Source organism: Ursus americanus, chromosome 3, assembly GCF_024610735.1.
Source record: "Ursus americanus isolate L20-20 chromosome 3, mUrsAme1.1.p, whole genome shotgun sequence".
NCBI lineage: Eukaryota > Metazoa > Chordata > Mammalia > Carnivora > Ursidae > Ursus > Ursus americanus.
In genome coordinates, this window is record NC_142129.1 from 3,439,843 (window position 1) to 3,463,597 (window position 23,755).

General features: G+C 51.0%; 1 protein-coding gene across 4 annotated transcripts in view; it reads right to left on the bottom strand.

Annotated features, from left to right (window-relative positions):
* Positions 1–23,755, bottom strand: part of DPP6 (dipeptidyl peptidase like 6) — an 889,057-nt gene that overhangs the window by 104,690 nt on the left and 760,612 nt on the right. For all 4 annotated transcript variants that reach the window (XM_045792245.2, XM_087860659.1, XM_045792244.2 and 1 more), the window contains exon 8: positions 21,813–21,933. In XM_045792245.2, the coding sequence (XP_045648201.1) occupies positions 21,813–21,933 (121 nt within the window). The remainder of the gene's footprint in view (positions 1–21,812; positions 21,934–23,755) is intronic.

The following is a 23,755-nucleotide window of genomic DNA, read 5'->3' on the forward strand; positions in this document are numbered from 1 at the left end:
TGGCCCTGGGGTTGGCGCCTCGTGCTCGTGCTCGTCCAGGGGACAGGCTGCTCCTGGAAACAAGTCTCGTGCTCGAGCTGCGTGCCTCATTTCGTTCGCAGAGAAAGCCTCACCAAATCTGTCTCCTCATCCCTTACGCCACATTACCGTGCCGCTGTGAAGGAGGCATTTAAAGTACAAGAGGGTCCTCATCGGGAGATAATCAAGTAATAATCAAACATATGCAGAGTCAGGTAAGCACTGAGCTGGAGTGTGTGCTTTCTGCAGAGAAGAGCCCCAAGCTGGGAGACCTGGCTGAGGCCGGTGGGGCTTACCTGGGGCTGAAACAGCTCACGGCTCAGGCCCCACGAAATCGGCACTGTCCCAGTAGAGACAAAAAGGGTTTTGGGGAAAAAAGCCACAGAAAAATAGTGTCGCCCAGGAGAATGCCTGGTTTCTCCCTGTGACTCCTAGGGGCCATGTGCCACCAGGAGGGAGCTGCACTCTGCTCTGACCTGCCCTCCAGGCCCCGTCAGCTCCCCTTTCTGATTGTGAGTGTCCCTTCGTCCAGAAATACAAGGCAGATACCACATTTTAATTCAGTCTGAAATGCTCAATACATTTGAAAAAATAATTTGTATTCCATTCATCACCAGAGCATCTGATATACAAGACAGATATTTCAATGTCCCATGACCGTACGATGTATTTGGTTCCACGTATCACCAACCGTGACCACAGATTCGTGGACTGATGACACATGGCCACGGCCTGTTTCCCCACCCTGACTGCTTGGGGCCCTGATTTACATGATGACTGAGCTTCCTTTGAGCAGATTCTAGAAGGCAGGTCACCAGACTGAATATATGCTGGTTCCTGAGTCTTGAAGCAGGACTTTGCCAAGGGTACATTTACTAGAAAACTGTGTGAGTTTAGAAGAGCCTGAAAGGGAGCCTGTGGCTGCCTGCGGGAGTGCAGGGCAGAGAGCAGCATGGCCGGTGCTAAGGACAGACACTCAGGGGCTGCTCGGCCGCCTGTTGCTCCTGACCCCTCTGGGCCCTCTCCTGATCTGCGCACCATCCTCCCAGCAGAGTGGAGGCTAACTTCACACGACATGTGGCCTCCAGTGACCTCTACAGCCCTAAACGTCCTGATGTTAATCAATGGAATCATGAGCCCTTATTCGGCGTCCACATTCCTACTGTGTGTGTCCAGATCTCCCATCCCAGTGACTCTACCCACCACCAGATAGCCAAGCACCAAGATGCATGCTTTGGAGGACAGAAAAGACGACTGGTTTCTTCCAGAAGGATCTGACCAATGGAAGAGGGAAGCAACGATGGTGGATCTGGAAGAATAAGACCTGAACAAAAATGTCCTCTGGCCTCCTCCATGCTGGCAGCCACTGTAAGAAGGTGCTCCTATTCCAAAATGACTTTGTATACATTTAAAAATCATGCAAGACCCTAAGAAATGCAGGCAGGTGTTGCAGGAGAGAAGAGGGGACTCGCGGGAAGGGGCAGGAGGCATTTGGCAGGTGCTTCTGCAGACGCTGCCAATCCATGCCGGGCGGTCACATTCACACCCAGTGGGGAGGACAGCGGTTGCGTCTCCTCCCCAGAGGGATGAGGGGTCAACAGGAAAGGACAATGCTGACTGGGGCAGACCTCATTCTCTTTTGTTCTTCCCTGTTCACGAGTAGCACGTGTGCCAAATCCAAGTGTCACAAAGGGGACGGGGACAGTGGACAAGGACCATTCTCGAAGGCTTCCTGGAGAGGGACTGAGGAGGAGACAGCATCCCACCCTACGGAGGTTGGGTGTGCAGTGCTCGGGAGGATGAACTCTGGAGCTGGGCTTGGGAGATCCAAATTCTGGCCTTGCAACTCACCAGCTGTGTGACCTCAGTTTCCTTATCTGTAAATGGGGATGATAACGGTATCTACCTCATTGGGCTGATGTTGTAAGAGTTATAGTAGCTATTATACGCAAATACCTGGTGTCTCTGCCATGTAAGGGCCACCTATCGTCTATCATCACAGGACAGACAGTAGGGCCAAACGAGGGAGAAGAAAATGCAAGCAGGAGGTGGGCCTAGGACCAGACCGACCATCTGGTCTCGTGCCTGGACACAAGCCCCAGCATCTGGTCATGGAACAGCCTCAAGGTCGGGGGAACCTCATTACAGATCACCCTCGTGGGTCCTGGTGATTGGAGGGCCAAAGAGCAACTTCCCTGCAGGGTCCAGTGAGTTATCCTGGCCTTGCTGGGACAAACTGGGGGCACACGCTGGAAAATCAGGGCCAAGAAGGGTCGTCGGGATTTTCACTGCACACTTTGTAAAGCACCTGCAAAAATGATGTTTCCTCTGTAACAAGACAAGCCCAACAAACACCTCTCCCCCAAGTCCTCCCAACTTTCATAATAAAAGCAAGGTGGGGAGGATCAACGCTGGGAAGGCAGGGCTGAGTCGAGGCAGAAGGCAAGCCCATGAAGGCTGCCGTGTCCCGCCGTTCCTGGTGCAGAAAGCACACGGCCGTGACCCCTGCTGGGACTGCATGTCTGGGCAACTCGGTTCGTCTCTCCTTCTTCCTGCCAAACCGCACAGGCAAACGCGCACGTGCCTGCGTCACACAGACCCCTCGGGTACGTACCATTACTATGCTGGCTTTCCCCCTTGAGGAAATTCAAGGGGAGAAGTTTAAGTAATTTGCTCCAATCGCAGAGCTAGTAAGTGAGAGAGCAGACCCGTGGAAAATGCTGAACGCGCCCGCATGTGTCTGCGGTGTCCTGCCATCAACGCACTCTCTTCCCTCCGCCCGCCACCCCCCTGGGGCCCCTGTGGCCTCAGACCCCCTGCATCCCCCAGAAAGGACACAAGGATGAATGTGCCCAGGGACACGTCCAGCCCATCCCAGATCACCCCGCCCGGCGCTCTTACAGAATAGTGCTGAGACAGCCTGCCACTTGTGCCCCGGGCACTGGCCAAACACTTTTAAATTCAGCTCCTGAAATGCGTTCAATTAAAAAAAAAAAGAGAGTGTTCTGCCATAATATGGTAACTGACTTTGATATTAATTTAATAATCTACACAGTGATTGGTTTAGTGTCTCAGGTAAAATATATTACCAGCCCTGTAATGGTTTTTAATTTCCTTGGACAGTTATAGTTTTCTTCCTGGTGTCTTGCCAAAGCTGGTCATCCTGTTAATATTCACAAGAAAGTTAAAAATGATTGAGATTCTGAAATTGGAATTTTAATTGGATAGCAACTTGGCTACCAAGCGAGATTTACCAGTTTGTATTTATGAAGGTTTTTTTTTCCCGAAGTACTGACTTTATTTTGTCCTCCTCTGAAAGTTAGAATTTTTCACCACAAAGCAAAATTACAGCCTTGAAATGATATGTAACATTCCTGATATACGCTGGCTTTCGCTTTAAAGTTGTGGCATGAGAATAATATTACCTCTTACAATACACTGCAGGAAAGCTCATTATTACACATATTTTCAAAGAAAATCCTAACAGAGCATAGTCCCCTTAATCAGTCTCAGATATTCTGCATAATTATTTCTTAATATTGGTGAAAACATATTTTTAAAATAATGGATATCAAAAACAATGTGTATGAGACAGGAAATTAGGTCTCAAGCTTCTGCTTTTTTAAAAGAGGAAGGTTAATTAACTGTAAATTACAAACAGCACTCAGAACACTTTCTATGCCCAACAACATCAAGTTATTAATTACTCTCAGTTCTATTGTTCGAAGAACAAAAGTGTGCCTCTGACTTATGCAGACACATCCCGGCCACGGGGAAAGAGCTCAGGAATCTGGGACGGGGAAGGGGTGTGGCCGTGTTGTTTCTAGGGTGCAGACGGAGAGGGAGAGGTGCAGGGTGGGGCAGCAAGGCACCTGCCGGAGTCCGGGGCCAAGCCGTTCTTCCCAGCCCACCGCTGTCCCCGCCTGCTTCCCGGAACTGGCCGCGATGGTGGCCACAGCACTAACTGAAGCAGCTCTGTACTGTGCATTAGGCCAAGGGCGTGAGGTCACCCATTCCAGACGGGCACATGACCATGGGCCTCACTTGCACGGCCCCTGTCATGTGCCCCACTCGGACGGCCCTTTCCAGACAGTGGCCGTGCCTGAGGATGGGACAGACGAACGAGAGGCAGGGACCATGCTTGGTGAGAGTCCGCCCCACCCCTTCCTTTGAAAGCTGCGGCAGTGCTGGCTGCCTACTGCCTGAGGTGCATAACTCCATGGACTCAACACGGTGCGGGTACCAGCAAGTCAGAAACACCTGCTGGTTCCCCGGCGTCGCTGATTCAGAGGGGCCCCCACCTGGGCACACCTGTGCATGCCAGTGTGTAATATTACGTTTCAGAGGCTGAGGAAGGATCAGAAGGTGCCAGAAACACACTCCTGCCACTCGGCAGCCCTGCCCTGCATATGGCTCCCTCCCCCAGAGCAGCACATTGGCCGTCCTGCCCTCTCTTGCTTTCTACACGTGCTGCTGTTCAGAACCAGAGTGCAGTTGGGTCTGGTGGTCACGGAGAAGCGGGGGCTCAGGAGCAGGCCCTCTCGGAGCTGGCTGGGCCTGAGAGGGGATCCCAGCTGAAAGGGAAGTGGCCTGTGTCCACGCCTCTGTGGGCTGCGGCCCCATCACCTACCCTTGGAGAACGCTCCATGGAGGGAACACGGAACCCCGTGGAGCACCTCCCCAGAGGCTGCTCCCCGTCAGACAGCTTCCCTTTGCCATCCTACACTTGGGGGGTGTCATCCTCTGTAGTGGTTGGTGACAACGGCCACCACTGTGTTGGACCATGACCCGCCATTACGTGCACACACACCCAGCCCAAAAACAAGCCCATTCTCACCATTTCTCACCTACTTTCTATCCTATACCCCGTCACCCCTTTTCATGAAAGCTTCTGGCCTCTTCAGCACCATCCTACTTCACTAAACTGCATGGCACGGCCTGTAGTTTGAAAGCCACGGGCAATCCGGAATTAATGCCCCTGCCGCAAACCTGCTCCTTCTGACCCCCCTGCCGCCAGGAGTGGCTGCAGTGAGTCACAGAAACCGGTAGATTCCCACCAGGCACCGACCCATATCCCTAAACAAGCCCTCACATCCCTCACCCACTAAATGGAAAGAACAGAGTCGTGAGAAGTTGGAGGGAGACCAAGTGCAGGAAGGTCCTTACAAATCCTCAAGGTCATAGGGCTGCCCCTTTCCCCCTCACGCACGGCCCACCGCACGATGCGCCACGGGGTCATCGAGAGCTTTTAGGAAGACATTCCCATGACGTTGCTGGTGTTGAGAATGTTGGGATGTGAGCTCCGGGGTGCTCTTAAACTCGAGGAGCACGATGTGGGCAAGGACAGGAGGGAACCCTGTCAAGATGGGGAGAAGAGGTTCTTTTTAACCTGCCTCCCACGCAGGGCCGACCCGGATCCCCCACGCCCGTTTCCGTGGCTCTGCACCCCCCCACCAGGTGGGCTGCTCTCTCCTTAGAAGCTCCAGCCAAACAAACCCCACTGTTAGCTTAGGGCCCTCCTGTCCATCCATTCGTTCTCGTTATTGTAATAAATCAGTAACTTAGAAAGAGGACAGACGGACCCACGTTGCTGCCACGACACTCTGTAAGGCAGCTGCTGTACTGTTAGCGTCCACAGTGCCCACGGTTTGTGGGGTGCTTTGCTTTTCACGAGACATCTTCCCATATGTTCTACGGACATGACCGAGTGTTGACCGGTAATTACGCCCGGGCCCGAAATTCCCAAGGCTGTGAGGACAACTGTCCCCGTTCTGCAGGCTGGTTAACAAGCAGGGATGACGGCTGGCTCCTACGGGGTCACGGGCATTCCCGCGGTGTCAGAAAAGAGAAATTATTCCACTTGTTACGAACGCACGGCATTTTCTAACAGTGACAACCCACGTGCTCGTAGCTTCAATCTGCCAAGTGCCTGAGACAGGACCAGGGATGCGCGGTACCACACTTGTTCTCAGGATCGTCACTCTGGGGCCGCTGCTCCGCGGCGCCCCCGGGGACACCGCGTCTCCTGCACAGGGACCCACGTGCTGGGGCTCATACGACCGCTAAGCGGTAGAGGCCGTGGGGCTGCCAGACTCCAAAGCCTTTGCTCTGACCAGGACACCCACTTCACAGGACGCTCAGCTTCCAACTTCTGTGCAATTGCAGGTTCGCCACCTTCTAAGAGCCTGTGATTTCTGGTCCAGTTTGTGGAACAAGACACCTACACCGTAAGGCAGACATCGCTGGGCTGCAAATAGAGACGGAGGAGGACAGGGCCACTTCAAGCCCAGCTGTTTGGTGCAGAGTCAGGTGGGACTAGCTTCTGTCCTCAGCGCAGGCCCGGGAGATTGGTGCCAAGGGGCAAGGCCTGCGAGGGAGCTCGAGTGTGTCCATGTTAGTTCTGCCCAGCTGCCGTACTCCTGCAGCGTTTCCCTTCCGAGATAACCCTGTACGATGATCACTGACTTACCGGCTATGAGCACAGCGGCAGGTGAGAGGTCCCGTGAGCCCCGGGGTGAGAAGGCCGGACACATCATTCTGGCCACTGGGAGCTCACGCCGGAGTCAGAGAAGGGCTGTGACGATTTGTCTCTCAGCCTCTTAGGGAGTTTGTTTCCAAGGTAAAGAGTATATTTTAGTTTTGTTTTATAGAATCAGCCGTATGAATCTTCTGTTCAGTTTTGTGCAGTAGTTGGCAGAAAATTTTAGCTTCTTTTTATAGTGAAGAGCAGCAGTCCCAGTGAATTGTCCCTTTGCCAAAATCTAACCAGCTTATAGAAGCCTAAAATCTAGCATACCATCACCAGGCTCTGTTTTCTCCTAATGCTTTGTGGCTCAATGTGGCCCAAAGCCAAGGGGCAGGAACCATCCTGGCTGCTACAACCACTGTGTGAATAACATAACCGCAGGTAGAAATTTCCAGATGCCTGAGAAACGTTTACTAGTACTTGTGGTGGGGCTTCTCCCCACAGAAGAGCACGGTTGAGCTTGGGAGCTCTCACAAGGAGGGGCTTCGTTAACAAGCCCCCAACAGCAGGAGGCTGGCAACCTGGGCCTCATCCTCTCTGCAAACGTGGGAACTCCACTTTCTCCCTTTCATGGGAAGGGCAGGCATTATCGTCCGGGTCGAAGAACTGGGGGCTTCGGGCTTCCTGAAGGATTCTGGTCCGATAGACTGGGATGCCTTGTGGTGATTTTTCTAAGTTGTGCCGTTGGAGCTCAGAGGGGAGGTGCCTTCCCCTGAAGGGAGGATCATCTGAGCCACGTCCTCCCGGATGTTACCATGACACTGATGTGCGGAATGTTCTCTGGTTTCTCTCACAGACCCCCACTCACCCGTGCTCTGAGCTCATCCTTCTCCCTCTTGGTTTCTTCTCCTCTCCTTGAGGATAACAACATCCACAGCCAGCCAACACCTCAACTCGGTGCTGAGGTGCCCTGTGTCCTCTAAGCTTCCCCAGGATCCAGCGGGATGAGCAGGGCAGGTGCCCTCAGCCTGGTACAAAGTCTGTCCTATTAGTGCTGGACACTCACAGAACATCAGAGGCTGGAATCCTTCCACTGGGACCACTGCATCTGTTACCCATTTTACAGAGGAAGAGGTTGAGGCCCGAGGATGTTAACAGCTTGATTCAACGCCAGCTTTGAGGGCTGGTGGAGTGGGGACTGAGTCATTGACCCAGAATCCCAGGACGGGGGCAGAGCCCAGCTGAGTCTCTCTTCTGGGCCCACCGCTGTCTCCTGCACACTGCTGAGCTGGCCAGCAGAGAGCGAGGCTACAGACGGCTTCCTCTGCTAGGCTGCTCACAGGCTGGCAGCTTAGGCATCAGCATCCGGAGAATCCATCTGCCTGAGTAACATCAGTATTGCAGACTGTCATCTTTGAATGAGGCCAGATGCAGATGGAAATGCAATGCAGTGAGATGAGGCTCTGATCATTCCTAAATAAAGTGGCCCGTGGGTTCTGCCTGTTAACGAGGGCCTGCTCCCTACACCCCCACTACTATGTATATTGGAGAAAATCAAAGCACCCCAAAGAATCTGGGTACTGGAAAATTGCAAAAGACATAAATAACATGCCTGATAGATCTGTATTCAGAAATAAATGGCCTCATTCTAAATACAGAAAATCGTATTTATTCCTGCTTGCATCTGCTGTCTTTTTTCTGCCACTAAATATTTTATCCAAGGTGCTGGGAGCAGAGTTAAATTGGGGGTTAAAAAAGAAATCGGTGAACGTCAAGCCAGGAGGCAAATGGAGCCTTTACCTTGCAAGGCTCACAGCCTCCCTCGCTAATCAGAGCTGTGTGATTTGCATATTACACACAGCGAGCATCGGAGCATCTGCCAACTCCAGCACTTCCACACCCGGAGCATCTGCACCTGGACCCCGCGCCCGGTATGCTCACGCCCGCCACCAGAGGGCAGTGTCCCTCCCACGTCTCCATCGAGGAGGAAAGGAAGTCTGGCTTTGATTTTCTGTTCCATGGCTGGATGGGTAGAACGGATTTTCATTACAACATCACTGGCTACTAATCTGCGGCTTCTCCCATTCTCTTTTCGTTCATACTGGGGCGGGGGAAAGACTCAAATGCTTCTCTGCGCAGCTGTAGTCCTCTAAGTAGGACATTTTCAAGCTACTTTTGTGGGTGGGCCACCCCAGGCCCTGGATGGAGCCCTCGGTCCCCCATGTGTGGATGAGCAGATAAGCCACTGTAAGCCTGGATCACACTGCATTCTGATGGGGGTACCCTCATTCTGTATGGAGGGCAGTGCTTTAAGAGCCCCACAATGCCAGAAGGAGCAAGTAAACTCAAGGTCCTCACACTTTCGTTAAAATAGGGATTTAAGTAAGCAGCTTACTTGGAATCTACCTTTCTGTCTCACACACACATATGCGCACGCACATACAAGTATGCACGCGTACATGTAAGTACATATATGCGTGCACACACGTACACACAAGCACGCATACACATGCGTGGACACACGCACACACTCCTGCCTCCTCTATGGCTCATGTCCTCTGTCTGGGTGCTAGCCTGCTTTGGGAGATCTCAGGGCAGGAAGCTTCCGTCCCTTTCCTGTGCCTGCACCATGTGAGCCAGAGTCAACGAAGGCCCATTATGCTGCAAAGTTTATTTCCCCGGCTCCCCAAAGCTTTCAATTCCCCTTTCAGCTTTACCTTCCCTTACTGATGATTTTTCCAGACTCCGTTAAATGCTCTAATGAAATGAAGGTAATTCTATAACACCCTGGCCCACAGAGAGCCGGCAGCCTCAGGGCAGGGCTGGAGCTAGGAAGCTGCTGGACGGAGAGCAGTGGTTAGGAAAACCACTGTCTCAGCTTCCGAGGATCTCAGCCATAACCACCCGAGATGCTCTCTCTCTCATGTCTGGCTTCAGTTTGTTTCAATGTGCACGGTCATCAGAGTATCATACATTACGTTCCCTGAAGAGTCCACGGAAACCTGAATTTGTCTTCGGAATAAAGGAGAATTTCTGGCAGGTTGAGTATTTTGGGGGAGGAGATGCCAAGCACTGAGTTCTCTCTCTCTATCCTTAAGTTCCAGAGCCTCCTGGGATCCCCGACACCCTTGCCAGGGCCTCCTAGACGCCCAGGCAAGCGGAGAAGCCACAGGCCAGGAGTGCGGAATGGCTGACCGCCGGGAGGAGCCACAGAACCTGACCAGAGGGTCCTGCTCGGCTGGAGCCCATCCTCCATGCCTTGGCATGTGGGAGGGAAGGCTTCGTCCATCAGAGCTGGACAGGGAAGCCCGGGACACCCTCTGCCTGTCTTCTGTGTGTCCTCCTCAGAGAGGTGACCGTGTAGGGAGACAGCCACCAATGTTCTAATCATCAGTTTCTCCCCTGGCAACTCTGTAAGTCTCCCCAGTAGGACGAGCTTATGCTGGGTAACATCTTGCTCAATCTAGCGAAAGACAGAAACAGGGAAAGAGACTGGAGATCATGTACTGGTAATATCTTGATGGAAGGACGTTTGGGAAAAAGTTTAAAGAGCTCTTGAATTAATACATTCAATAGCTGCTTGGTTTTCTGATTTTCATGTTTTGTAGTCTTAAATCAGAGTATATCATTCTGCCAAAACTGTCTAAATTGTGTTGAAGACTTGTGCTACGTAATCAGGACTTGATTAAATACCATCTTGCATTACACAAAATTCTTGTAGGCAGGTCCAGACCATCGAGCATTCTTGTTTGCTGCGAGGACCCTGGGGGATTTGGTGCAGGATCAATGCATGAACGCGCACCTGGTGATGCGAGGAAGTGCTATTTCACGGCCGACTCCCAGCTTCCCAGGCGGCTGCCATATGTCGATCCCATGAGGGGAGGGTCTGAATTGCATACCTCCCTCAACTCCTCCTTTCCTTCCACTCAATAAAGGCCTGTGCTCTTCTGGGCACCATGTTCTCGGAGTGACTAACCAATGCTGGGCGTGGAGCAGAGGCTTGGCCCGCAAGTCCTGAATAAATGAGGAGCACGTGGGCTGTTACTAAGTCCTGAAAGATCTTCCTTCAGGAATGGACTTTGTTACATGCAAATTCCTCACAGTCCTCACACCTGTATGGAGACATGGGATCAGAGGGGCATCCACCTGGAGCTTGGGGAGAGCTGACCTTTAATAGAAACCTTGTGATGAGGAGAAAGGGAGGCCAGAGTGTGACTGAGAGAGTTTGAGCTGAACACATAAAAAAATCCAAAAATGATGGTGTGAGCAGAGAAAGAATTGATCCGAACCTTCAGTAGTCACGGTTTTGTCCTGCGGGCCAGGCAGAGCCTGCTTCCTTCAAGACATGACGTGGCAGCCTCCTGGCTGGGCGCCTTCCCAGGAACATCTATTTAAAATCCCAACACTTCACACACTTAGTGTCCACACTGGGGCTTGGGTTTTCTTTTAATAAAGTGCCAGATGCCCTTATTCCTATAAAAAGAACAACATGCTAGATGGGTTTTTTTCATTAAGAGCTGAAAGGTCACATCTTTGGGTGCAGCCAGCACCCAGTAGTTCCCGGGCTCGGGCGCCCATCTTCCATTGAGTGGACAGATGTTGGCCTTGCATGGCATGTACTCTGATTCATTAGCTTGAGCAGAGAGGGAGCAGATGCTCTGCCTCCCTGGAGACTGCTGGGTCCCCGGGCTCTGGGCGTGCTTGGGGCTCAGAGTCACAAGCTTGTGCTGTTAGAGACATCAGGCCTGCATGTCTGACCTTTGCCCAATGCAAGAAGCACTTTAGGACAACCCAACACAATGGCAGTGACCTTCCTCTGCTTGACCTTCCCAGGACAGCCTCTGTCAGGGTTGGGGAGCTAAGCAAGAATGTGAATTGACCTGAAACCTGACTCCTCCAGTCTGCTTCTTCTTCTTCTTCTTTTTTTTTTTTTTTTAAAGATTTTATTTATTTATTTGACAGAGATAGAGACAGCCAGAGAGGGAGGAAACACAAGCAGGGGGAGTGGGAGAGGAAGAAGCAGGCTCATAGCAGAAGAGCCCGATGTGGGGCTCGATCCCGTAACGCCGGGATCACGTCCTGAGCCGAAGGCAGACGCTTAACCGCTGTGCCACCCAGGCGCCCCCAGTCTGCTGCTTCTATTCACTGGTCATGGGATCAGTGATGAGACTAAGTCTTTTCCATGCCTCCAAGTTCAGGCCAAAAAAAAGATGAGTAATCATTTCAGTCACCTGCACCTTCCCAAGGGCAGCTCTTAGCAAAGAGAAAAGTTATACTAATAGTGCAAATTTTCTATAAAGAAAGGAAAACAGGGGTAAAAGGAAGAAAAGCAGGCTGATTCCTTCAAAGCAGATAGTTTCACCAGAGGGTAGAGAAAAGGGGTATCAGAATCACCTGATAAGCTTTTCCTAATGCACAATAGCCCTGTGTGAGGGTAGGGGTAGAGAGGAGATGGAGACACTCTCTGAGCTCTGTCCCCACTGCTTATGACTGGGGACCTTTACTCTAGCACATCTACTAAGTGCATGTGAGGGCAGGTAAATATTTCATTGTGAAGTCATCTGGCTTGAATACAGAGTTTATGTCATCTTATGTGTTTATAGCACTGATATTCAAATATAAAAATGTTAGTGATAGAAGGGAGTTTGGAGTTATCTAGTTCATTCCAGCAGTGTTTTCAGAACAGGGAAAAGAAACTAAGGCCCAAATAAGTTAGGAAACAGGGTTTATGACTAAATGCAAAGACTTGGACAGGGTGTCTGAGTCTCAAATGAAACCATTTCAGGTACACATGGCACAGAGCCTGACTGGTCTTCCTTCAAGCACTGGCAACCTGAGTTTTCATATAACTGTGTTAACAAAACTCTCAATATTAGGGTAGTCTACTGTCCCAGTGATGTAAGAACACAGAAAGACTAAAAGGAATTGGAGCTCCCAAAGTCATCAAGGATTTTAGCCATAATTACTCAAATTTCATTAAGCCTCTGTAACAAAAAGATGGAGATGGGCTTGTCTTAATCTCACAATTGATGCATAATTAAAAAGCTTAAAAATATAACCACTGGACATCATATATTATTTATCAAAATCTTTCAGGATTAGGTAATTAATTGTCAGCAAAACTTCTCAAGACCAGTGGGAATTCTTCCCATAGTTTGAGAGAACGTTTTCCCCTTAGATTTCTCTTATTTCTGATTTCACAAGCCAAGCAGATCCTGTCTTCGTGTTGAATTAAAATCATCAGTCATCTTTCTAAGATGCTAACAAAGCCTTTGTTGGCTTTTCAAACAAAGACTTAGCTTCTGACTCTGAGAACCTAGCTGCTCATTGGGAAGAATGTGCACTAATTCACGGACTCCACGGAGACACCAGGAGGAACAGAGCTGACTACAAGGTGGCATATTACATTCATCAACCTTCCCATGGAAGCGATCACACAAGATGGTGATTCTGATCATTCCCTTCAGATATTAGCCATTCAGTATGCAGTCCGCAATGATAAAAAGTTACAGACCCTAGCTATTTCTTGGAATATCCTGCCTTAGTGGTATATGGGTGTTTCAATGTGAGGAACATGGCATTTCTATTTCTAGTAATTCACTGACATCATGTCCTGTCCTGTCCTCCTTCCACATCCCCCACCTCCCAGTGCCTGTTCTATCTAGACTGGCCCTCTGGGATCCCCTTGGCTACTGTTGTTCTCTGGCTGTTTTCTGAATCTGATCCTCTAACATTCTCATTGATTTGAAGAGACCCAAACATCCCTGCAGTTAATTCCCCTTCTGCTCTGGTCTCCAGATTTGAGGTCTGCTGTTTGCAAGAGCACAGCCCAGATGTGGAATCTTTAATTCTGCTTCTTTATCTCGTCTGGCTCTCCCCGCTCTGCACGGTTGTTGGCATGGTACTTCCTGGGCCCTGCTGGCGAGTTATGGACAATAAACTGTAAACAGAAGTGCCACTGGTGTTGTTTCTAGGCCTGGGAGGAGGGCAGCCTCAGCAGTCTGGGACTGTGGTGACCATGGGGAGCAGGGCCCCCACACCACTCACACCCTGATCTGGGGGCATGTGTGATCATGGTGAGAGTCTCTGTATTGCTTTGAATTACGGAGGTGGTGTTTGGTTTGCTTTGTGTGTTTTGTTATTCACAGAGACCTAGCCCATCGTGGCTCCCTCCTGCCTTATGTGATGGGACTTAAGTTTGGGGAGGGGAATGCTGGGCTGCCAAGTGTAAGTCACCTTAGCTGCCTTAGCACTGACTGCAGGGCAGACCCTGGATCAAATTTCTCATGTTTCCTCACACTGAAGCTGTGTTCACCTCACAGGGTCCCTGGCTGCCATCTCAGATGCCATGGGCCTCCATCCAGAGATTCCAAAAGCAGAGTACTGGTCCCTCTTCAGCCCGTACTGCTGCCTCACCTTGGCTTCAGCCAGATAATCAGAAGAATACCCCAAGATCGACTCAGATAACTCCCCAGTCCCGCCACCGAACTGTCCACTGCGTAATTTAGATTGCAACTCCTGGCCTGTATGTTCCAGGGTACAAATGTAGTCAAATATTACATTAATTAAACTCCAAGACAACTGGTCACCATGGAGATCAGGAGGGTAGTGAAAATCTGTGCAGGGAACAGGGGACCCGAAGAGGTTATGGGTGAAGAAGTCCCGTCTCCCAGGAGAAATCCCCATCTCTTGGGGCTGCACGGCCATGGCGTCACCCGTGCTCTGCTAAGGGCTCTGGAGACGCTGTGCTTTGAGGCGTGCGGGTCTGACCTTGCCATTACAAAAATACCTTTGTCTCTCCGTGGTAGACACCGTCTGTTCCGGGCGCATTCGCATCGGAGACTCGCCACATCTGCTACGTCAGCAGCCACGGGCAGCAGGCAGGCGACAAGAGGCTTATCTTTATGGAACGTTTCCCATCCACATGCTTGTATATGATAACACGTACTAGGTGTTAGCGGTTTTGTGTGGTGCGACCTTACTATGTCCTTGTTTTCATGGATATACTTATTCGACAGGCTTTCACAGTAATTCTTTGAGGAAGGTATCTGAGCTCTTAGTGTTCAGACGAGAGACAAAGATTCATGTCTTACTCAAGGCATCTGGTGGCTGAGGGGCAGAGAGGGGACTCGAACTCAGGTCTTCGGGGCTGGAAGTCCGTGCTCTGAGAAGTGCCTTGCAGGGAGCCAGCTGCACTAAGGGCTCCTGCCAAGAGCAGGCTACACCAAGGTGATGGTCTGCTCCTAGCCCAGCAGCGAATCCAGCCTACTTGCATATGCAAAAAACGAAGTGTAGAAAGTACCACGAGAGGCAGGTGGTTAGGGGGTTGGGTTTGGAACCACTTACTGGCTGTGTAACCACAGAGGAGTCACTGAACGTGGGTAAGGCAAAGTCTCTATGGCTGTGACATGGCTAGGGTAGTGCTTTGTTCATAGGGCTCCGTACGGAGGATTCGACGCATTTATTCGTGCGGCAAGGCACTCGAGAATCCCTGAGCGACAGGCGGACATTCCTGGCCCTACTCCTTCAGCGGGTAACCCCGACTTGCATGCACAAGGGGGTGCTCTGGGCCTGGGCTGCTGTAAATCCCATGGCCTTCCACGCCTGGTCAGAGGGTCACCAGCATCCCCAATGTCACCCCCACCTCCTTCATCTTTGGGGATAGATAGTGGAACGTCATTGAAATGAGGTTCACAGTTACTGCTGCTTTTCAATAATCAGGTTGTTATATTTGTTGAGGGACGTCTGTGGACGTGGAAATCCTGATGAGAGTGAAGGGCGGGAGACCAGCTGATTCAGTGGGACACTGACATCCTCAGGGCAGTTTCTAGAATGCCTGGGTCTAAGTTTGGAGCTGAGGCAGCACCACAAGGACGGATAAGAACTGCGTGTGTGGGAGATACGCTGACAGGATGGTCTGATGGGAGCTGAGGGGCACAGGAGGCCACGGTGAGCACGGACGCATTGGACCAGCCCAGTGGGCCAGCAGACCCTTGACAGCCAGTCACATCTAGACTGGCCGTCTTAGTCTCCCCCGTGTGTCTGACACCTTCGTCCCTTGCTGTGGACCACTGTCCAGAGTCTGGAAACCTGAAGGCATCCCTCCATGGGTGGGGATGGCATAGACAGAATGAACCTCATCGTACTGATGTCAGAGCTGAAGGAGTGGTGAGCAGTTGTAGCTTTTCTCTGTGTCTCTACAGGTAACATTAGGTTGCTATCCAAGTCGGAGTCATTAATACTTTATGGAGCTGGACCTAGGACTAGGCAGGAAAAATGCTCATTTTAGTTACACTAAATACTGACGGCATTTGGCTTACTGCTCAGAATGACTGCCGTTGGGTTTAGCCAATGCTCTGCCCCATGGCACCTCATATAGGTCTGTGGCTTTTCCAGATGCTGATTACATGTGAGGTATTTTCATCCTAACTTCCATGTTATATCCTCCCTTAGAAGTCACAGATGAAGTGGAATGTAACTTTTTAAAGTAATTTCTATAAGTACTTATGAAATGTGAATTTTTTGTTCCTGAGTCACAAGACTTTGGTGCTCATAAAGAAAATAGCGGTCTCTGTGGCAGGTGCCAGTAAGGAGTGAGGGACCGGAATCCAGCTTGGTGAACCTCAAGGCAGAGGGAAGGCTGCCGAAGAGATGTTTGTATCTGTACACATATCCCTTCCAGGTTGATCTGGACCTCAAGAAATGCACTTCCTATATAAAGATATCATAGACAATAATTTATGGGTGGATAGAGTTTAACAGTTTTCAAAACTGATGCCGAGGAAGAATGAACCTCACATTCATGCTCCTGACTCCTGACAATGCTAGAAGAGAAAGTGGAGTTGACGTTTGCTGTGTTTCTAGGTTGGGGAAATTACAAGGTAAAGTGATAGTAGGTTTAACAGTGGTGCTCCCCCGTGCCAGGAGCTATGCTAAGATCTCCATCAGCTTATTTAATTTCTTTTATGACCTTAGGGAGCACGGGTTGCTATTATCCTTGTTTTGCAGACAAGAAAACAGAAACCCAAAGAGTGCAACACTCATCCAAGCTCATGGAGCTTCTAATGGTGAAGCTCGTGTTCAGCCACAGCTGTGCCCCCTCACGGGAGAGCTCTGTCAAGCCAGTCACAAGCTTCTGGCCATGCCCTGGTTGAGATTTCTTGGTCTGGCCAAAGATTTCCCATCCTGTCGATCAGAGAAGAAACCAACACTAAGTCCAAAGAACTACAAATCTATGGTTTGAATAGTAACATACAGACTTGAACACAATTCCAAGTCCATCCAACGACTGGCCACATAACTTATTTTAAAAACTATCAGTCCAGTCGGAATGACGTACGATGGGTGTATAAATTCACTCCCATCCATGACCAGGCAGTTCGCGAGCAACTGGGGTGCCCTAACCAGGTACCTCAGAGATGGTTCATACGGAAGAAGCCCATCGAGAATCTACACCCCACAGTGGCTCCATTCGGGCTGCAAAATAGTGTTATCTCGGGGTATGTCAGGAAGTTTATAAAGAACAGCCTCAGAGGAACCGGAAGCACTTTCTCACCGGTAAAATGATGTTGTGCAATATATCCCCCAGCTCCCTCTCACAGCCCAAGGCGGGGGCTGTGCCCCAGAAGACGGACTCTCACCGAGGTCCCATGCTGGTAACATGCGCTGAGTGGGTGCTGGACACACCGAACATCAACGTACAATAAAGCAGACCCAGCTCCCCAAATACTTAGTAAACCATGATTTTAAACTGACGTCAATATGCGGTTCCACGGTAAATATGACTTCAGAGCTTTGTTTCGATCTCATGCAATGGAGAAAGTTTGGTGCGATGTGGACGAACAGGGAAGAGCTGTCTCCCCATGGAAAGCGCACACGGATCTGCACAAATGTCCTCACTACGATGATGTCTCTTCCCACGAAGCCTTTCCCCATCAACATCCTTTGAATAATCAAAACTGTAAGGCACGGAATCACACCAAAACCACGCATCGTGAGGTAACTCTGACTTATCCACCTGGGGCCCCACATGACCTTCTGTTGATGTCTCTCAGAGTACCTCACGGGGACAAAAAGCTGCCAGGTCATCAGTGCTGACCCTGTACAAGATGGTCTAGGAAACAGCATCTCAAATTGCAAAACAGGCCTGAGTCTTGTCCTGCCGTCGCAGCCTCTGGACACAGGCTGAACCTGGCACGTGAGGACTCCGTGACCAGGCTTCAGTGTAAGTGGGCAGCACAGAATGGGGCAGCCTAGCAAAACTACCTGATTTCATAGCAGGCCTGACCACAGCGGGAAGAGTGTTTCTAGGGCATTCTGAGCTCGAACTCAGGATGTGCTAACATCTCTCTGTCCACAGCAGCTGTGGGAAAGGGGCCTTGCTGGCCAGCCTGGCCACATCCCTACCTCCTCCACACCAGCCCCTGGGTAGGCACAGTCAACCCAGGACACGGCGGACAGGGATCTGAGGGCTCCTGGGTAGGTGGACAGAGGGCAAAGTGCCATGACCCCAAGGAGGAGGTGGGAGCACCAGGGCTACAGGAAACAGAAGGGCAGGGGCAACAGTGGGTACTATGCATGGCCACAGCAGAAGGCGTCGCGGTCTGCATGGACTTTTCCGTAAATCTGGGCACTGTCTCTCAGGTGCTGCCTGACTGGATGGATCCTAAAATCAAGCTCAAGCTATGCACACAAGGGAAGTTAGCTGAGGGCTTTACTAAGGATTATTCCTCCTGACTTCCATGGGGCAAGGTTGCCTGACCACGCAGCGTCCCTGGATTGGGCCACATCTTCCAAGTACCTTTAAGCTCTGGACAAGTTCAGGTTAAAATCCAGCCCTGGGATTTCATCTGTACCAAACCACATATTAAATAAATGCCCTTCAGGCCACTTTCTCAGCTCTGTCCATCATCCCAGCCGGATGATTCCAGGCTGTGCCCCAAGTTCACTGCCCCTCTCGCACCCACCAGCATCTCAGAGGAGTTGAGGAGATAAGGCCTTCTCTATGTGGGGGAAGACTGGATTCACAAGTGACCAACACCTCCCACTCTCCCCCGGGGTATAAGCCATTTCATGATAAGCGCATGTCCGGGAATCATGGTATTTCTTTTGGAGCACGCGTATGACTGCTACAGCGGTAGGAGGCACGGACGTCTCACAGTTGGGCTGAAACACTGAATGGCTTCGAGTCTCATTAGAACACCACATGCCACAAATTCTGTGCTGTACCAGCCATCCCCCGTGTGCATGCCGGCAATGGGAAGATGAAAACACTATAAACAATAACATAAACCTGCATCAAAGTGTGAATTCTTAACAGGACCCTGGATGGGAGTTCTCAGAAAACCCCAGGAACATCTTCATTTCCATTTCTGGGTAGCCGACCTCAGTAACCCTTAACGCAGCTGTAAGACACGCTTAAGCAGTTTTAAATCTTATACCAAAGTCAAAATTCTGTGTCACTGCACAACATTTGCCCAGAATACTAAAACGAAGACTGCGTTTTGCTCATCAAAATCATTCTGTGGCCGCCACGAGCTGAGGGCTCCAGCTCATCAGGGAGGCACACAGAGCTGTTCCGGCCAGCGCGGGGGTCGCTTAGTTAACTGGACAAGATCTTCCCACAGGATGGGTGCACACCTCTGCTCAAGGAGCTCGGGCTCCCGGCAGCCCCCATGCCTCCCACCTCTTCCCGTCCTCAGCCATCAGCATTCTGAAATGTCCAATGTGCTTAAGACCCCTTTTGGGAAACAAAGCAAACTGATATCGCATTCGATATTCCGAGCCCATGGACGGCCGGGTCGCTCCCCACTGACCCAGCCTCGTGTCTCCTCGGAGCTAACATCTCCAAGCACGTCAGGCCCTCTGCAAACAATTTCACGGTGCTCCCCACCCCAATATTTATTTCAGGTTTTTTTTTTTTTTTTTTTTTAGAAGAAGTGTCTGGAAGTGAAAGTTAAGTCACGGATTAGAAAAAAACAAATCTTCAAAGTTCACCCATTATTCAAACAGGAACCAAGATTCCCTGGGGCTCTCAGGCCCCAACTTGAGAAATCCTAGCATCAGCGTCTATAACCTTCCAGGGAACACCACTAAATGCATGAAGCTGCCACATCGGCTGTGATTGATTGAGAATATTTGTGGCTCTGTTATCACACCAACACAATTTCGTGTAAATGCCTTGAAAAAAGATTTCCTTTCAATGGATTTGCTAAAGCAAAGGCTTAACTTGAACTGCCAAGTGATGAGCTTTTTATTTTATTAGGAAGATACTAAAAAAGATATTTTAAATCTTCTGGTTATGCATTTTTTTTTTTAAAGGAGATTAGGCCTATCAAGGCTTTAACCGCCAGGACTCCAGGATCTTTTCTTTGTTGGGGGGGCCGCTGAGCTGCTACTGCACTGACTCTCTAGAACTGGGCGCCTGCCGCTCACAGGGTTGGCTGTGCACATGACCAGAGTGGACACTGGCCAGTTTCCTTTTCATTCTGGTGACACCCTCAGGTGGGGCAAGGACCATATGACAATAAAACCTTCAGGTTGATTGTCCTGGGGTCCAGAAAGCAATGCAAAACCTGGAATCCTAAGTGCTCTGACTTTGCCAGTCCCACATTAGAATAAACCCCCCTGGAGGGGTGACTGCCCTGGAGAGGACAGCCCTGATGGGCACCCCCATTCTGGTATGTCTGCTGGAAAACAGGCCCTGCAGAAATCAGGACAGTCGTGGCATCAGAAAGGGAGACTCAGGTGGGGGGATGGAACAGGAAGGGGCTCAGGGGAACTTTCTGGGATGATGGGATGCTCGAGGTCTTAAGGGGGGTGTACCTGTCAAACTCATCAAACTGTGTCCAGGTGATCGTGCATTTCGTTGTATACAACTTACACAAGAAATCAAGTCATAGAACTTCATGCTCCGGAGACCTCAGGGAGCTGATGACGGTAACGGATGCTAAGCTTACAGATCCCCTGCTTCACGCCTGTTGGTGCATAAAGCCCTGCAGTGCAGAGCCCCGGCTTGAGGAATGCACCGCACGGAGGAAGACGGTATTTCCTGGGCTTGATAATCCCCTGACCGCCCCTTGACCTGGCCTAGCATGGTGAACTGTCACTGGGGCCACGTGGTCTCAGGCACAGAAGACACACCTGTTTACTGGCCCAATGCTGGTGCAGAAGCATCCAGTCCACGCCTCGATTTGTAGAAACAGACTGTCCTGGACTTGAACAATGACACCCCCAGTACACCTTCCTTAACTTCGTGTGAACTTAGGCAGATCACCTCAGCTCCTCTTGCCTCATGTGGGAAATGTCCATGACACTCCTGAGACACTGTTGTTGTGAGGGTACTATGGGCTGAGTGCATCCCCAGAACTCACAGTGAAGCCGGAGCCCCCAGTGGGATGGTGTTAGGAGGTGGGGTCTTTGGGACGGGGATGAGCTCGTGAGGGGGGAGCCCCATGATGGGATCATTGCCCTGATAAGGGGATGAGGAGCCCAGATCTCTGGTTCCCCCTCTTGCCATGTGCGGGGGCGGGGAGAAGACACTGTCTAGGAGCGAGGAGGTGGGTTCTCGACAGACACTGGATAGGCTGGCACCCTGATCTTGGACTTGCAACCCCCAGGACTGTGAGGAATAAATGCTTGTTGCTTAAGCCCCCAGCCTACTGTGCCCTTTACAGCAGCCCGAGCTGATGCAGACAGATGGTTAAATGAGGCAACAGATAAGAAAGTGCTCAGAACAGTGACCGGAACGCGATGGCGATCGATACACGATCGTTGCTGTTACGACAGAAGTCTCATCAGCATGGAGGCAGATTATAAATGTTTGAGAAGAGAGCCTCCCACTCACATTTTTAGTTATTTAATAATGCACTCGGGTGGAGAATCCAGTGCCAGAGGAGAGCCAGCAGTAGAAAACGTCCACCATGCGAGGATGTCCTCGCAACAGCAGATCACCGGGACCGGCTTCTTCAGCAAGCTTTGCGGTTATTTCTTCTCCAGTTCCCCTCCCCAGGCAAAACAAGGCACCCTACCCCTTGGGGAGGAGCTCGAGAAACCTTTGCATTTGCAAACCTCCCAGAACAGCGCCTCCTGCCCCTTCCGCCAGGAGCTTGGGTTCTGGAAAGCTCTGCACACCTGGCCACCAGGTGAGGCTCCCACTGACAGCCTGATGCTCCCTGAAGCTCCAACAGCATCTTTGTGACCTAGCAAAACCTCACAAAACTGGAGGTTAACTTGCAGCTGGAGTCAATGGAAACCACCACCACCCCTGGCCTAGCAGCAGCAGGGCCCACAAACCGCCCCCCCCCCCGGCCCAGCCCACGCGGCTCACCTTCATACAGCCAGTCACTGAGGCCGTTGTAAATCACGCCCTCCTTCCCCGTCGAGACCACCCGGATGGCCTGCTTCCCGACGTGCGCGCAGTAGTAGATATTGTTTTCGAAGATAAATATCTAACCGGGAGGAGAGAAAACACAGTGTTAACAAGGACGTGGCTCTAAATAGGGTCTCCTGAGAAATGTGAAGTTGGTGACCTGGTTTGCTTTTGCCTGGTGCATTTCTTTCATAGCACAAAGGCAGTGCTGGGATCATGTGGGGCTCACCCACGTACCCCTACATCGCCAGTTAATTGGAGACCCCAACTTCACACGGTTCGCCCCATGCTCTCACTGGACAATCTGTGGTCTGATACTTTAGGCACTTCCCCATCAAACCGCATCGGTGATTTCCACTATTGTGTTCTTCCCAGAGATTCGGGTTGGCGGGAGAAACTGGAAATGTGGCATTTAGTCCCTCAACAGTCGCTACGATTATTTAGTACCACCTCCTCTGTGCCCCTCACAGGAGGCACCGTGATTAATGAGGAGGTACACAGAATGTGCTTTTGCTCTCCTTACAATCCGGTAAGGAAGACCAACTGAACCAGGAAAATGTTCTGACGGAAATAGGGGGAGCTCTGGGAACACGTAATAGGATTCCCTAGCTTAGGTCAAAGGATTCACTGAGAACATGACGGAAAAGATTTTTTTTATTGTGAAAAAATATACACGACACAAAATTTGCCACCATAACCACGGTTAAGTGTATAATTAACCGTGGCACTGAGCACATTCACACTGTTGTGCCACCAACACCACCACTATCTCCAGAGCTTTCCTGTCGTCCCCAGCTAAGATTCTGTCCCCACGAAACACTGATGCTCGCCCCTCCCCAGCCCCTGCCAATCCCGTGTCTGCCATGGGTCTCCACGAATCTGGTGACTCGAAGCACCTCGTGTAAGTGGAATCACACAGTATCTGTCCTTCTGTGACTGGCTTATTTCACTCAGCACAAAGTCCTCAAGGGTCACCTATGCTGCACCAAGTGATGGGGTTTCGAGAAATTGCTGTTCACGCTGAGGGCTCAGTGAAGAGTAGGATGGAGACGGGCCGAGAAGCTCGATGCACAGAAGAAACAGCATGGGAGGAAAGCCGAACTGAGGTGGGCACGGGATGTCAGCAGAGGTGGACAGGGGCTCCGCGTGAACTGTCAGGTGGTTGGGGGAGCCAGGGGACAGCAGGTGCCGGCTCCTGCAGGGTCTATCCCCTTTTGTGGAACCCCACCAACAGCAAGTAGCCCTTGACAGCAGCCTGAGAAGGGGAGCAATACGGTTAGATGTTGAGTCTTCTGGTGATGAGAAGGCAGTGGGGCCATGAACAGGGGACCGTGTGGCCGGCCCGGTTATCTGACAGTGCTCACGACGGGGTGTTGGGGGACACCAGCCGGGAGACAGCCAGGAGGGTCCGCTGACTGCACTGAGTGAACCCAGGTGTGGGTGAAGGGGTGACGTGAGGCAAAGCCGTTCCTGAGTCTCTGGGTGGTGGTGACCCATTCGTGGAGGAAGAGGATGGTCTCGGTCAGTGGTTCTCGAATTCTGATGCCCACTACAATGATCCAGGGAACCATGAAAAATCCCACTGGCTGGTCCATCAGCCCATCCCAATGATCAGTATTGAGGGGTGAGAGCCAGGAATCAGAATTTTAAAGAAAGAGCCCACATGATTCCAACGTGGACCAAAATTTGCAAACCCATGGCCCAGGAGAACCCTAATGTGTCTTGAAGATGTGCAAGTAAAAATGAGCCGACAAAGAGTGTCCGTGATCTGTTGTGCCCCAAGTTTCTGCACCTGCACCCTGCCTTCCGTGCCCACGGGCCATGTCCATGGACACTGAACCGTGTGGACCAGGCACAGGACTCAAACCAGGTGTTTTTCTTTTTAAAAGAGACTAGAAAAA